This window comes from Lepisma saccharinum, chromosome 10, assembly GCF_977018435.1.
Source record: "Lepisma saccharinum chromosome 10, izLepSacc3.1, whole genome shotgun sequence".
In the NCBI taxonomy this organism is placed as follows: domain Eukaryota; kingdom Metazoa; phylum Arthropoda; class Insecta; order Zygentoma; family Lepismatidae; genus Lepisma; species Lepisma saccharinum.
In genome coordinates, this window is record NC_139238.1 from 8,381,859 (window position 1) to 8,399,145 (window position 17,287).

Sequence of the window (17,287 nt, forward strand, 5' to 3'; positions counted from 1 at the left end):
ACCTATGTTTATACACTACAGGACACTTCCCTAAAAATATAACAATTACAAGAGGAAAGGAAAAACAAATCCTATCACCTTCTCCTCCCCCATGCACATGTATTCTAACTGGATGTCGAAAATATCTTTGTTATGAAACGAAATTGTCGAAATGCCAAAGGAAACTCGCATCATCATAGGATTTTTTACTTTTATATTTTAAAAAAAGTCTGGAACCCTCTTGGTGCATCTATCTATTATAAAAAAATGTTCATTTAACTTTTGAAAAATAGAAGGTTCGTTTCTCCAAAAGTAGGCAGAAATTACTTCCCGTCTTACAAATCAGTCGTATTTAGCGACTTTTCTCTGAAGGTGGCAACTGTGTCAACACTGCGACAGTTCCCTCGCCGTGCCAGGCGAAAACGGGCACGGTTTCTTATGAGCTAAACCCCCCCCCCCTGCCACTTTGTTCTCGGTTCATGGTGGAAATGTTCCTTCTTCAATCCTCTGCACGTGTGTCAACTTGGTTAGGTCCATGGGTTAGGCCAGCTCTTCGGCGGCACGGACTGTTGCTTCGCGAGGGTACGAACGAAACAGCTGGTGTTGCAGTGAGAAGGTTGGGGCGGTCGTCACGTCACGGCAACTTGACCGATTGCAAGGTTCGAATCTCCTTGTCTGTAAACTGTATTCATTTAACAATACTTGGCGAGGTATGCGTTTCTTCTGAGGGTAGTGACATGACACGGCGGCTCTACCCTTTGAGCTGCCGCTGCATTCATACATTACTAATATTCTAAGAAATCTATTTGGACCCTGTGGAGCAATGATCTTTCGCAACCGCACCTGCCTGGGCATTAACTTTTGGCCATTTCCACCGCTTGCAACAAAAACTTGGCACCTATTCGCGGCTATGACACGCACAACAGTCCGACCCGTTGCTTCTAAGAAGCTCGTCCGTCCTCTTCCAAATATAAACAGGACCGAGTGCCAAATTCTTCGCGATTCATCCCAGGTGACACGCAGACATCATGTCGGACGGCGCCACCTACTATAGTGCACTTGGTGCGTCGAGTGGTCGGGATGAAGATCGCCTTTAAGGTTGCCGGTTTGAAACCCGGGCAGATCATTGCATGCTATGCTATATTTTTCGTGGTCAGAGTGGACGGTCAGGATGCAGACCGTCGCGTTCAACATCAGAAGGTTAGAGAGGGTGACTGTGATGCATCGTCGACTGTCGAGATGCAGGATGATGCGATGATGAGCGAAGAACTTGGCTGCGAGAACAGCGGATATGGATGCAGTGAGTAGCATTTGCCTAGATATATTAATGTGTTAACACTTGGTTTATTTTACGTCGGTTTTCTACCACAACTGGCTACTCGCGGCGGTGATGAGTATTAGATGAATATAACGGTTGCTATCGATTCATATAGTCATTGATAAGAGCCATTCCATGTGAAAGTGGACAAACATGGTTAATTTTATTTTCATTGAAAGTATCACTTATTATATGTGAAATTTAAGGGAAAAGTATGCAGAATTCGAAATTATTAATACAAACATGAGTTTCATGGCTTTTAAATAACATATTGTTTCAAACCTATTACTTTTTATGGTAGAAGTGGAACTTTACTTGTGATGTTTCCACTTAATTTAGTTTCTTTACCATAAGAAAACTAAATTAATTCTAATTGATTTTTTTGCTTTATTTTACTTCGCTTCTTCTGCTACTTTTTGGCTAATTTGCGAAGATGAGGATGAGTGATGATATGATTAAATTGATGAATGGACACTCACAAACATCCATGCCCAGGCCAGGATTCGAACCCGGGACTCCTGGCGTTGTAGCGCGATGTGCTAACCACTCAGCCACGGTGGCCGGCTAAATTAATTCTAATTTCGTATTAATTGTCTCATTTATTATTTCTATATATTAAGCTCTGAAATATTACTTACTTAATTTGAAGAATCTATCTATGATAATTTTCATACCCATTGCATTGTTCCGTAATCCTACAAAGTAAATAATGTGATGGTGTCACAGGCAAAAAATGTTTACAAAGAAAGTATGTAGTAAAAGCATCTAAATGTCGAGTAAAGTTTGCTTTGTGAAAATAAAATGAAATTGTTTCAGTAAACCCATATATTTCACAGAGTTTCCTGAAAGACTGAGGAAGGTCAGAAAGTCAAGTCTCATAAGTGCCACACCCGTCACAATTAAAAAAGAATATTTTCTGCAGCTGAGGATTGACATGGGGGAGAAATCTTCTTAAATTAAATAACTTTCATCAAGGAAAATGAAATTACATGAATTGATAGAGTTAGGCAAGGTGCTAAGAAAATAATTAAAGAATAATGTAAATTTGTCTGAATGTCACAAGTGTCAAAATGGAATTACCCATAAGAGGTTTGGCCCTGAATATATTAACAGTTGTTAGTGATTTGTACAGTTATTGACACTTTGCGAATTAAGCTTTTTGCTTTGCCCATTCAGTGACGTATTTGTGATTTTATTTTGAGAAGGAGGTTCTTTTGGGTATGGAAATGTGTATATATGTTACCAGTCAGTAAATTAAACTATTGCCTTGCTGTTCAAGTAGCTTAGAACATTGGTTAGGTCATTAAATCTCATGATAACATTTAGAAGTAATTTAGAAACAGTTTATTTACATTCTAAGAAAGCACAAACTCCTACACAAGCTATCGAACTTATAACACCGGAAACGATGCCGCAGTGGTAGTGTCATCGCCTTGTAATCAAGGGGTCTCGGGTTCGATTCCCGGTGGAGGCACATAGTGGTTCGGATCCCACTTTAAACTGTAGGTCCAGTCCCGATTAGCCTTTCTGTGCATAACGTGAAGTCAATACGACAGTTCAAGCAATCAATCAATTCATTTGACCAAATTTCTGTTAACTTAACGTCCATCAAACCTACCTACACGTTTCTTGTGAACACTTTAATACCTGTAATATATCAGCACTATGCCATTAAAACTCTAGTGGAAAACAGCCTGCTGTTGTCTCGGCTCTATGAGTTGTTAACTTACAGAATGGTGTCTTAATTTAGTCCACAAGGCTAATAAAACATTAAAATGCTGGCCAAGGCAAAATTTATTGTATAAAAAATACTCACTAAAAACGTACCGTTTCCACCCTCTAACAGGGTATTCAGAAGAAGATTCACAAACTCATTGGGAATCTTCGTCTGCAGAAGACCCTGTTTGAGGGTGGAAACGTTACGTGTTAGTGTATAATTTGTATACAATAAATTTTGCCTTGGAAAGCATTTATAGTTTTATTAACATGGATACAAGGCTTAAAAGTGTTTCCACAAGGCTCCATACTTTTCGGCAGGGATATCCTTGATGACTGGGCCAGTAATGGACGCGAATGATTTTTCAATTGTGATTGTTATATGGTTAAGAAATGGTATTCTATATGCTTTCAAATCCATTTTCGTTGAGGGGGATAGAAACATTCATGGTAGGGATAAAAATAATTTTATTTTGCCGGAGATATTTTTTGGGGGGGCCGACTCCCCCCCCCCCCCGATAATTCGAACACTGGTTATTAATAAGAAGCATGTCCACGAAAATGATGACAGATGCTACTGATGAAGATGAGTGCTGATAACATGAAACTGACGAAAGCTCAATTGGCGTCGTAGCGTGTGCTAACCACTCCGACAGAGAGGTCGGCTGCACGCACCCACATTGAAAAGCGACAAGTATATGCCATTAAGGCCACTTTCCTGCGAAAAACTCAAAATAAGAAAATAAAATAACTTGCCGCCACTGAAACCGTAAACACCGCATTATGTAAGTAATTCTCTGGCGATACGTGAAAGTTGGCCATAATATTTGGCCGCTTGCTTACAGGATATTTTTCTGCTCGTGTTATTATACTGTGTGTTTCGACACCCCTGGAAAGCATGAATGCGGAACCCGCTTTTCAAGGTTTGCCTGCCTTCGGGTGCCACTGGAAGTCCGTGACGTAAGAAGCTTCTGGAGCTTTGTGCTTTCCGTGGACCTACAACAAGTTGCTCTATGTCACCCGAGACCACTTACACAACTTGGATGCGATCGGGAATTTTCCAATTATTCAGAGCACAGATAAAGATATACGTGTTCAGGTTCTGTCACGGCTAAATTTAGATGCCAGAATACAGGTTGAGTTCAACCAGAGAGTATTAGAACTAGAATTCATTTGTCTGTGGTTCAACAGATGGCGTAGCGGTAACGCTTTTGCTCCTTGGATGTGGCAGTGTTTTGTTTTAAGCATACCATATTGGTTTTATATAATTAGAGCCACGTATTTATTGTAAATAAAATATCAAGATTTCAATACAAGAACTTGGCATATTTCTGAATCAAAAGTGGTACATACAATGGTATTTCGGTGCTAGAAATAGAGAACATAAGCTTAAATTTGATTTTGAACTACAAACGTTCGTATTTACACAAATTTCGCTTCTCCGTTTGTTGTCAGAGATTATTCCCGTGTAAAGGAGTCATTTTTTACATCTCAAATATTTACAGCAATATTAATCAATTGCCCGTGATTTGCATGTCACAGGACAAGACTTCAAAAAAAATCGCGTCGGTAAATAAACTCTAAATCTAGCAGTTCATTTCGCATAATTTCGTGACAAGAAAATGAACCTCACACATTACAGAAACATGAAAAATCAACCATTACTACAGTGGGTATTTCACATTTCCATTTTCCGTCAAAAACGAAATATCCATGCCTCAAGATACAGAGTGGTGCAAGGAAAGGTAACCGAAGTTAGTACATGTTTCGGAATTTCGGTTACCTTTTTTGCACCACCCTGTATAATGCATTGCAGCCGACCTCCGTGGAGAAGTGGTTAGCACAGCGCGTTACGACGCCAGTAGTCCTGCGTCCGAATCTCGTGGGAATGAATGCTGTTTACGACTGTATTCCCTTGCGGTCTCATTGATATCTGTATTTCCGGTTGCCTAACCCTAAAGGTTGAGCGTAAATATTTCATATCTAAGCTGCAACCCACTTTTGATCGTGAGTGTACTTCTAGCATGCAAAAAATGCTATGGAAGTTACCGTCCGAATCTGTACTGTGGAAAATGTGGACAGCATGAATCGAACCAGTATGCATGAAAACTGTGCTAATCCGGCATGAAAGAGTGTGTGTTGGTGGTGCGAGAATCTGGAACGCACTTTGTATCGTTCTGGAAATTATCGTTATGCAACTCTGATACGCCTTCTTCTTCGCAATCATGCGAAATATGTGTGCTTAAAACTACGATCGTGCATTTAACATATTTAGAATTAATCATTTCTGTTTTTTTTCCCTTCCGTTATGTAACGTCGTTGTAGTTTATTCTCGGATTAGTAGTTCCTTCTGTTTTGGAATAATGACAGTTGTTATGGACTATTCCTCTGTTCACTTTATTTCATTTTTGCTGGGGGGGGGGGAGATTTGCCTGAAGGGCTATTGCAAAGCTTGTCTTAATTAGATCCACACATTTCGATTGATTGATTAATTGATTTTGTGTTTCAAGTTCACTTTATGCACAGTAAGGCTAATTGGGACTGGACCTACAGTTTAAAGTGGGATCCCACATATTTTGAGTTGACGAATATTCCATCCGGAACCTATAAAGAGCCGCGGTAGCTCAGTTGATGTCGGCCTCCGTGGTGGAGTGGTTAGCACAGCGCGCTACAAAGTCAGGGGTTCCGGGTTCGAATCCCGGCTAGGACATGGATGTTTGTGTTTGTCGGGAGATACTACCACATAGGGGTTTTCCTTTAAAAAATAAAAAAGTTGGTAGAGCAGAGCATTTGGCTACAATGCAGAAGACCCTGGTTTGAATACCGTATAAACTTACATAATAGTAATAACAGGATATAAATAAGTCAACAATCAAATGGAATATCGTCTTGTCCCTGCACAGTAAGTACATACATTATTTAGCGCGACACGAATAAAAAGTCTCAGCATTGCGGTTCAGTTCGTTGCTTGTGCAGGACAAATTTCATTTTTCTTCCTTATATCGAAAAACACAACGATAAGACTTTATCAGTATAGAAAGGAAGCATGGAAGTTTAAAAATATCCAAAAATGAGAAAAATCGATTGTGGGGGGGGGGTTGTTTTGAGCTGTTCAAACTTGAAATTTGAACGAAGTGTTTAAATTTTACTAAGTTTCAACATTTAATCATCTCATAATGTGCTACCGTCTTTCCTCTTGACAACAAGCTCAAGCACGCTTCTGCATCTTCATTCGTTCCAGAGATATACGTGATTGAAAATGCCTGTTTCGGAAAAATTACTTTTTGAACAACCCTCATAATATAATACGTAATAATCAGAGTAGAGGAAAATCCTTTCACAGGTGTCGGGTTTGGAGCAAAACGAAGCTCTGTATAAAATATCATCAAAATCGGTGACTATGAGGGTCAACTCCTACTTGACTTGACCATGGAATGACCCATACATATCTCTACTGTATGCAGGATGGACCACTAAATATGCGAAATATCCACAGACCATTTGAATCGAGTGATTTATCCACACATCCCAACACCCCCTAACACCCCTCCCCCCGCATTAAAATTTCACAAAGGTCAAAGTTGTAGTAATTTTGGGTCTACATTTGCCGTTACACACCCAAAATACGACCTTACACCCCTAAACCCCAGATGAATAAACCCTCTGGGTTCAATTGCTGCTCGCAGTGGCGAACATTTCATATACACAGGTATAGCACTACCTCTGCCTAAGGGTGGGTGATCAGCTGATATTGAACACATCTGTCAACATAATGCGAATGAAAAGAAGGATAAAGTATCATACATATGACGCGTTGCGGATACCAAGGGCGAACTCGACAAACGAACATTGTGAGGGAAATGCGTTTCAAGTTGTCAGGCACAGTGCGAACTCCACAAAAAACTTTGGAAATCACGCATTAAACATTCCGATCTACTGTTACCAAGTTTTTGTGGAGTTCGAACTGTGCTTGACAATTTGAAACGCATTTCCCTCACAATGTTCGTTTGTTGAGTTCGCCCTTCGTAACCGCAACGCCTCATATATACTTGAAATATGAAGGGTGGGTGTTTGTTGGGTGTTTTTCAGCCCTCCTTTTGATAGAACTGTTCGCCACTGGCTACTAGTCTCCTCAAATTCATTCCAATTTGTAATTTACAAGCTCGACAAATTTAGATCAACAAAAATACATCTTGATTACCGAAGCGATGTGCACAGAGGTTCAAGACAGTAGAACTAACACCTCCTTCAATCTGAAATGGCAATGGCAAATGAAGATTACCATTGTCAAAAAAATGAGTTCGTTAAGTCGCTGTCAAGTTTCACACTAATCAAGACACTTCGAGAACTTTCTATCCGTTATGTAAGCCCTAATACGATGTAATTACATGGTTCCTGTGGGCATTATCCCATTGCTATGGTGTAAAGCGGAATGCCCAGCGTGGTAGCACCATTTGCAAAGATTGTGATAAGGCTGCCTTGCCTGAAATCACACGCCTTGTTACGGCTGTCCCACTGAAGGGGTTTACATTTGGGTGGACAAAGTTTGGCACCGTCTCGTCTCGTGAATGGGGAATCATGTCTCGTTCTCGGTCGGTGTAAAATCTCGAGACTCGTTCTCGTGTTGGAATTGTAAATAAATTCAATCCCGCCTCATGAGAGAAAATGAGGGTTCAGGACATTAAAGAACATTTTCTATCTTTAAGTTATCTCCATTTATATACGGTCCAAGTTCGGTATTGAAATGGAAAGAATACGTAACTTGGATCGAATTTAAATTGTTCGAGAGAAAGGATTCCGATCCTGTTACGTTACATAATAGAATCCATCAGAATTTAATCCCCGATGGCGCAGCGTAGTCGCCTTGTAATGAAGGGGTCCCGGGTTCGATACCCGGTGGAGGCACATAGTGGTTCGGATTCCACTTAAAACTGTAGGTCCAGTCCAGATTAGCCTTACTGTTCATAAAGAGGACTTAAAACACCAAATCAACCAAACATTAGAATTTATGTATTACTGGACATTCAACAAACCTTCTTGAAATATCCAGTGAAATACCTAGCACCATGCGATCAAACAAAGTTGATTAACCGATTGATTTGCTTTATTTTACTTCGCCTCTTGTGCCACTTGCCGGGATTCGAACCCGGAACCCCTGGCGTCGTAGCGCGATGTGTTAACCACTACACCACGGGGGCCGGCAAAAGGTTGAAGATAGGTACACACACATACAGGCAGACTCCCAAACCACCCCCCACACACTAACGTAGTAGTAACGTCGTTGCCCTTTAATCAACAAGTCCTGGGTTCGATACCCGATGAAGCGACATAGTACTTCTGATCTCACTTTAAACTGAGGTCCAGTCCCGATTACCCTGGTTGTGCATAAAGTGGCCTTAAAACAAAAACTCAAACACAAATACCCTGCAGGTAATCTTATTTCCATATTTCTGTCTCTTTCAGCTAAACGCGGTGATGAGAATTTTGTGATAGTCAGTTGTATTTTATAAATGAACATGCACACAGAACGGAACGGCCTGACCAAGTCGGTATTTGAACCCGGAACGTTTGGTGACGAGATTACGAATCCACTGCAATCAACACGTTTGGCACACCTTTTATCTTTTTCATTTGCAGAAGCTGAAAATGATATCCACTCCAATCCAGATGAAGACTTGAATTCAACTCGTAATCTGGACAAAGAGACACAGGACGACACCAGAAGATATGAAGATATATTTACCATATTTCAAAACTTCATTCCTTCGTTACACAAGTCTTCCAACGCTATCTGCCGGAGAGACTACGAACTATTTATGCATGACCTTAAGAACTATAAGTTCTGGGCTGTGCAAAGTAAGTTTGACCAAACTTTAGGCTATCTTATACTTTATTGTGTTTTTCACGGTGTGGTGTTGTGATGATGATTTTAAAGAATTACTAAAGATACTAACTGGATTTAGTCATGGGCGTAACTTGGGACCTAATTTTGGAGGAGCAAAATCGAACTTGGGGCTTAACTTTTGGGGGCAGCTTCAAACTTCAAGCTTCCCATCCACCCAAAAAATAGCATCCATGATTTTTTTAAAAAAAATAAATAACTGTTACATTTGCAAAATCACAAAAATTAATAAAAGTAATAAACCTGAAAATTTTGGGGGTGGGAGCAAGTGACCCCCTTGACCCTGCCAAGTTACGCCTTTGGATTTAGTACTTAACTATTGTTGCTCCCTCTAGCTCTCACCATATCGTGTGACCAAAATGGAAAAGAGTATTAAATTTTAAAACATCCAAATTTGAAATGTTAAAAAGGAAAAGTGAGAAATAAATCTTATTTTTAAAGCTTTATTTTAATAGTCGTGTCCAATATCATGTGTGTCTGTGTCTGTGTCTGTGCCTGTGGGTGTGTGTGTGTATGCGGAAGAACGAGAAGGTGTGTGTAATATAAACTGTACAGTAAAACCTCGTTAATGCGGACCCCGATAAGCCGGACTTAAAAAGCAAGGTTTTAAATGTGGCTAGAAGTCAACAAGAGAACTTCCCAAAGAAAAGGCAGTCAACCACTGATGAAATTCTGTTTCCCGCAGACTTTGTACTGTACTGTATAGTGTGTTTAGGCCTATGCTCTTTAAATACACCATAATAAACATGTTTTGTTGCTATAAACGGAGTTTCAATGCACTTTCTATTGTTCTTGGTTATTTCAATTAATCCGGACTTTCGTCAAACCGGTCAACTTATCCCCCATTAGTCCGGATTAACGAGGTTTTACTGTACTGACTTTTTGTTTACGTGTGTGAAAAGGTGGGGATGTGCCTGTCTTTACGTTTATAAACAGTATATTTTTTTGTTGTATTCCTTTTAAATTCATTTATTTATTTCTTTTACATTTTATTTGTCAACAGAGGTAAGAAGATGGTTTAGTGTAAGAAAATGTATTAATTAAACCCTTAACTTCGCCATGTATACAAAGACGATATAAATAAATAAATAAATATCCTGATGAAACAACATGATGTGGTGCATTCTAGAGGGCAATAATAGCATGTATGTACTAAATCATGAACTGAAGTGAATCTTACTACTTCTGTAAAGATGCTGACATGTGGTATAATTTACAATATATTAGTATTTATTCACACACGTATTTATTGTATCCATTAGAGGAGTTTCCATATCGCAGGAGGCTTATCAGGTTTGAATTCTTGAGACAAGAAGAATAATATGACACATAAAGTCGTATGAATTCTACAAAGAATAAAAACAATAGAATCGGATGCATATTATACATTCAAGAAATTAACGAATTGTAACAATGAATTGAAACTTAATACCTTAATTTTCGTAACTTAAGTAGAAAGGGTTTTCATTCGTGAGTGCAATTCATTAATTACTTGGATACGTTGATACAAATACAATTTCTCCGGAAATTCAAGCTATGTAAGACGCATGAAAATGGACGATTACGGCTCACCAGGTACCCGGGCTTGCATAGTGTTGATGGTTCCTCGGAGAATGAGTCCTGTTCGAAATGTTAAAATTATTTAATACAGTTTCAGTATAATTGAAGTTACCTTCTCGCGTGCTGATTTAAACAATTTTATCAACAATTCAGTAGGTAAAGGAAAATTCAGGCCAAATTTTAGATAAGAAGGAAAATTGTGTTATGGATATAGAAATTTGCAGAAAATTTGAAGTTGCTGGAATTCTTATTTTGTTTACTCGCATGCCTGTATTAATGTTACATTTCCATTATATATCTAATTGATCTAGATCGATTTATAAAAATTGATTGATTGATTGATTTAGTTTGCGAAGATGGGGATGAGTGATGAAATGATGAAATTGATGAATGGACATTCACAAACAACCAAGTCCGACCGGGATTCGAACCCGGGACCCTTGGCGTCGCAGCGCGATGTGCTAACCACTCGGCCACAGGGTCGGGAGATTTATAAAAATGTAATTGTTTCTGTAAACCAGGTGAAATTTTCATAATAAGCCTCCGATTCTCATTCACATTTCTTTCGTCAACTTGATTCAATTCTTTGCCATTTTCATTCATGATGACCGTATGCTATATCCATTGATTAACACCATTAACCGAAAATCCAATATGCTGACCAAGGCCTTAAATTCTGCCTTGGTCAGCATATTGGACTATTTTCCTGTAGTTTACGGTTATTACAAGCATACACACGCTCCCTTTATCAGACATTTAGTTTCATTTTGTTTAAAGATACAGTTATAACAATGGTTAGCATTTTTTTAAACAAAAATAATCCGTTATATAATGGATGTTGTCAATGTTACAATGTTGTAATATAGGGAGCGTGTGTTCTCCTGAAACGTCACAACAAAAAACTGTTTTCTTATGCTTGTAATAACCGTAAACTACAGGAAAATAATTCTACAATGCAAGCAATGCGTACATACAAGAAAAACCAGCATATTGGATTTTTGGCTATATCCATGTCTTTGAAACTACAAGCTATGATGTCCTAGAACCGCCACTAAAGCGAAGGCGCCATTTGCAGAAACATCCTGTTGCGATGTTCACGTGACATCTTCCCCCAATATTGTAACGTCTGACAATGCACGTAATTTGGCAAAAGCTTCCACAAGCCATCAGCTGGGAAGGGACGAAAATACCTTGGCCATCTGCCGGGAAGATGGTGTAACTGACAAACAAGTTAGAGTCGGTAATGGGGCACGACGGACGCTTCTGCCCGCAAGTGGAGTTTCATAACCATTTTCTACGCTTAGTAAAGGCCTCGGTACTGTTAGAAGTTACCGTCAAATTCAGAATATTACCTTTAAAATTTACAAAAACGGGAAACAACCATGTTTTTCGTGAGGACAGGCGCATTCATATGGGTGCCATATTGATTGGTCATGTGGGGACACTCGCCCTTTGGACCTAAATGTCAACCTCCCTTCCCCATAGTACAGCCTGGACTGCATTTTGCAGACTAGCGAGGCTCTGGCGTCCATTTCATCTTATCATCATTCATCATCATCTTCGAGGTTAGTCAAAAGTGGCAAAGAGAAGTGAAATAAACTAAATGAATATTTTTTAATTGTCACTCTTTTGTCCATTCCTTTCCCAGTATCTTCTTTCTAGCTATGGACCTTTTGTCAGTTTTAGTACCTATCTATTCGGGTTTACTTCATCTCTTCTTGACCTTCTATTTCTTACGTTTTCCATCCCATTATCTGTTTGTTTCTTCTCAAGTGTTCGCTCTATCGATCTTTTACTATTTCTTTCTGTCTCTTTTCTACATTTCTTTCTTTCTCTTGATTTCTCTCTCGCTTCACTACTTCGTTCCTCTTCTCTCTCTCTCTCTCTCTCTCTCTCTCTCTCTCTCTCTCTCTCTCTCTCGCTGTGTATGTGTGTATTTGTACCTGTGGTCGTGTGTCTCATTTCTTTATTCCTCTTTCTTTATCTGTCTCTAACCTGTTTCTCTTATCTTTCCATTTCTCATTGTCTCTCCCTCTCTCTGTTTCGCTCCTCAATTCTCTTTCTTTCCTTTTCTCACTGTCTCTCCCTCTCTCTGGTTGGCTCTTCAATTCTCTTTCTTTCTTTTTCTCATTGTTTATCCATCTTTCTGTTTGGCTCTTCAATTCTCTTGCTTTCCTTTTCTCACTGTCTCTCCCTCTCTCTGTTTGGCTCTTCAATTCTCTTTCCCCCTCCCTCTCTCTCTCTCTCTCTCTCTCTCTCTCTATCTCTCTGGCTCTTCAATTCTCTTTCTTTCCTTTTCTCATTATCCCCCTGGAAAATGAAAGTCAACCAAAAATTATGTATTTATTTCACACATATAATTTCATTTTAACCACAATAATATGTGTTAATTGTTGCGTGAACATCATAAATTCAAATTAAACAATGTTTTTTTAGGGAACAACACTATTTTTGGAGAAAAAGTGCCTTGTTTGCCCCACTGGAAAAGAATACCTTCCTTGCCCCTCCCTGGGAAAAATCCTCCGGACGTCCATGGTACTACACACACACGCACGCACGCACACATACAGCCTACGGTACAGCACTGACACAAAGGAATAAACTTTCAAATTTACAGTTGAATATTTTATCATGCATAAAGATAGATAGATTACAAATCGCAGTTGTGTGAACAATAAATATATTTTTAAAAAGTGAATCATTAAAATTTGTATCAACTAGGTTAACTACTAATACTTGTTAATAATTTTAAAAGCCTTTGCACGAGGAAACCAATCTGTACGTGATAATATGTTCGGGGTGACGCAGTTCGAAACGCCGTAGTGGCCGACGCTTAACAGTAACCTTTCTTTTCTGTTTCCAGTGTTCGACTCCTCAGCCAAGCTTCCTTCGGGCATCCTGAGGGGAAATGTGAATCAATTGGGAGAATTCGACCAGTGCCTCCGGGTGAGCTCTCGCATCAGATTCTCAAATTATGTCGACGATTATATAATCCGGGGAAAGTACTGCCTGGGTTATGTGGACGTAGCCACTACCTCCACGCCGGCGGAAGGAAAGGAACCTCTTGGTCACGTGGTGGAACTGGCTCATTCCTATGGGTTCGTAAGAGGAGAAATTGATGACGTAAGTACCGAAGGTGTTCCTTTCTTTTGTTTATTCATCACTTTAGTAAATTGTGTGGTTGGGCGCTCTGAGCATAGTGGGATATACTGCTCTCAGTTCCTGTGTAATTTGCTTTTAGACATTAGTTCAGCAACTGCAAAGAAAGCTGCTAATCAGAGCATGGGCGTGCCCTGAAAAAAATTGGGAGTTTTTTTTTGACAAGGCCACAATTTTCATAAACGGTATCTGAGTTTCGAGTTTTTAAGCCGAGGGTATTGGGAATGGACCTACAGTTTAATGTGGGATCCGAACCACTATATCGTAACGATCTGTAGAATCTTTGAAAATGTAAAGTACAAAGAACTCCAAATCGCAGATGTTTAGCCATCACCTTTCCAGACAGGAAATAGCTAGAAACATCTACGGAATGTCTTGTCAGACATTGCCGAGCTTCCTTGATCGCCATCATTGCAAATAAAAGGTACGCCCAAATGAAAAGGAGACTACGGTTATACTAGGGACGTTCAATATATAAGTTTCCCTGTGCTATGAAATATTGTATAAAGCAATGCCATTAAAAAGAAGCACATGGTTGACAAGCGCCATCCTTCGTCTACAAGGAACAACAATCGATTCGTTATCAGACGTGAAGGCGCATGCGCTCAAGGGCGAAAAGTAAATGCTTCTTCGGAAAACGCGGGCTCGCGTCATAAGGAATTCAGAAGCATGGATGCTAAGGGCGTTCTGCTTATGGACTCTTTGGAACGAGGAAGAACAATTAATGCTGACCGTTATTGTCAAACATTGGATAAACTGAAAAACGCAATTCGACATAAGCGGCCAGGTCTCCTGTCAGCTGGTGTCATTCTTCTTGACGATGACGCTCGCCCCCATTCAGCAGTGTAAACACAACACAAAATTGAAGAATTGGGGTGGGAACGGCTGCCCCACCCTCCATACAGCCCCGATTTAGCACCGAGTGATTTCCATTTTTTTCCGGTGTTAATGTCTGAATTGCAAGGTTATCGTTTCGAAACAGATGAAGAAGTGAAGCGGAATGTAAGAATAGTGCTCAATAGCCAGAGCCCTGATGTTCTTGCAAAGGGTATGGACAAATTGGTGCAACGGTGGGACAAATGCCTGAATCTCTATGTCTGTATAGTTTTCTAAAGTATCTTAAAAATAAAAATTTTTACAGCATACGGAAACTTATATATTGAACGACCTACGTATCTAAAGAGTATTATATTACAGAATATTTGCATTACATAATAAGTGAATTACAATTAGTGTGTAACATGATACCTTCACATAATTGCCATTCATATTGTTGCACTGATCCCAGCGCGTAGGAAGGTAGTGGATCGCTTCAGTGTAGAAACCCATGGTTGCTGACGGATCCAGTTTTCCACAGTGTTCTGCACTTCCTTGTCACAGCTGAACCGTTGACCTTTCAGTGATTGTTTTAAGGGGCCGAAGGTATGGGAGTCACATGGGGAAATATCGGGGCTGTATGGAAGATGTGTGAGGACTTTCCATTGAAATGTGGCCTAGCGTTGTCCTGGAACAGCACTATCCCCTTCGAGAGCTTACCTCTGTGCTTGTTTTTGATGGCCTGTTTATGCCTCAGCAACGTGTTGCAGTACCGCCTGCGATAAATTTGTGAAGCATGCTCGCCTTCTGCGCGAAGAAATTGGATTACAGCTCTCTGCACTGATCTGGAGGAATCCATAATGCACCCGTCCGCGCAAAACCACTCTCGCCAACTGAGGAAACAGCAGGCGAAGTCGTTCGCTACGCCTGCAAACTGGGACAAAAACCGCCCCATCTATCGGCAATCATATTTACCTTCTTCTATTAGATACAACGTCGCTACAGCAAAGGTCTCCTTTTCATTTGGGCATACCTTATAGGTAGGGAGACAAATTTATGAAAAATAAAAACTGAGTAGAGCGGTAAATAAAATGTTAGATCAGCTGTATATACCAGCGGTGGGAAAAAAACAGACTAATCTTATCGCTGCTACAGCTAGAAAGTTCAATGAAACTGGAAGTTGAGTAGACATTCGGGGGAAGAAAGGAATGCAGCTTGACAGGGAGCAAAGTTTTCGAAATGAGATTATGTGCATGGGAAATCCCAATTTGTAGCGTCTTCCTGATGTGATCGAAGATAAAACGTTCTTCAGCTGCAAGTGGTAGGAAACTTTAGGCAAACGTTTAGTTACAAATCGACAGTTTGCGCGCACAACCTCGATTGCCTGTTTTTGCGTGTTTTCTACTTAATTTGATGATATTTCACGGTTATTTCACGAAAAAGCGTCCATTTCGTGTAAAAGCACACATTTCGCATTACTTCGCGAATAAAACTCATGCATATTTCATCACTGGGGGTGTAGTTACGTCCAGAATGTTCAAAATTGCATCTTGTTTTCAGATTTCGCGATTTCGCGCATCGTGAAAATTCAATGTCCCTACTTATAGGTGTAAACGATCGCAATCAAGGAAGAGTCTACAGGTAACTGAGTAAATTCGATGGGAATAAATGTCTGGGATCACTGGGGTCAGTGGTCAGTCAGTTTCGAGAGCGAACATTGAGAGGTCAGTCATTTACGAGCTTGAGATGGAGAGAGAGGGAGAAATAGGATTGGAGGAAGAACGTGTTAATGCGAGTCGCAAGTCAGACTCTTTGTACAGTCGCGACCATAACCTTTCATCGAAAATCTTCAGCTGCTGTGCAGAGACAGGTATACCATTTTCCACTAAGCCATGTTGATCCAGTCTGTAGGGGTTTTAACTCAAGTGTTGTGTATTTCCATTCATATGTGTGTAGTTAGTACCTTTCGCACCTTACCATCAAGCTTACCATGAATAGCAAGTTGCTCAATAAACGAGGATGAATGATCAGTGAGATACCGTGCGTCCATTTCCTTGCGAGGCCGAGAGATCGGGAGAAGTGTGGCGGGCGGCGCTAGCGGAGATACCGACATTTTCGACCAGTAACATCCCGCTTATTTGTATGAACGTATTTTTAGCATGCAGATATTTATATTAATATTGCAAAACGAGCATTAACCTGTGTTCTAACACTGCCCCAATTTCGTCGAGCTTTTCTTCGGTTAGAATCCGTCGTTTTTGCTTAGGGGTTCTAAAATTTAACGATCCAGTTTCTCGTAATTTAAGGGCAAGACGTCTAACCGTCTCTCTACCTGGAGGTGAAACGCCAGGTAATTTCTGTGAAAATTGCCTACACATGTCTAGGCACTAGTCTGTTTTCACGTAAGTGTCATACATAAAAATTCTTTGTTCTAACGTGAACTTTGAGGCTGGCATTTCAATCGCCTCACTTACACACAACACACACGCACTGCAATTACACAATGAAGTAGCACGGCGAGTAACAAAAAACCACACTCCTTCACACAGTACGAAATTAACACGCTCTTGGTTCAAGGTCTGTTCCTCACTTCATTCGCAGCTCTGTCCAGGGCACCTGTAGTCGCGAAGGAAAGAACAACTCAAGCTCGGAGCTTTCAGATTGCAAACAATGCTCACGAAAACCATTGAACTTTAACGGTTTGGTCAGCAAAGTAATCTTGATGCAGTGTTGCACATTAGAAACCTCCAAACGATTCCGAGCGAAGCAAAACGCTTTCGAGAGTTAACTTAAGCGGGACGTTACTGGTCGAAAATCTTGGAATCTCCGCTAGCGCC

At 40.2% G+C, this 17,287-nt stretch overlaps 1 protein-coding gene across 1 annotated transcript in view; it reads left to right on the plus strand.

The window, feature by feature from the left end:
* The first annotated feature begins 1,059 nt into the window (after positions 1–1,059).
* Positions 1,060–17,287, plus strand: part of LOC145993743 (O-acyltransferase like protein-like) — a 95,219-nt gene continuing 78,991 nt past the window's right edge. Inside the window, exons 1-3 of the mRNA XM_083129494.1 lie at positions 1,060–1,279; positions 8,651–8,869; positions 13,339–13,598. Of these exons, the coding sequence (XP_082985620.1) occupies positions 1,060–1,279; positions 8,651–8,869; positions 13,339–13,598 (699 nt within the window). The remainder of the gene's footprint in view (positions 1,280–8,650; positions 8,870–13,338; positions 13,599–17,287) is intronic.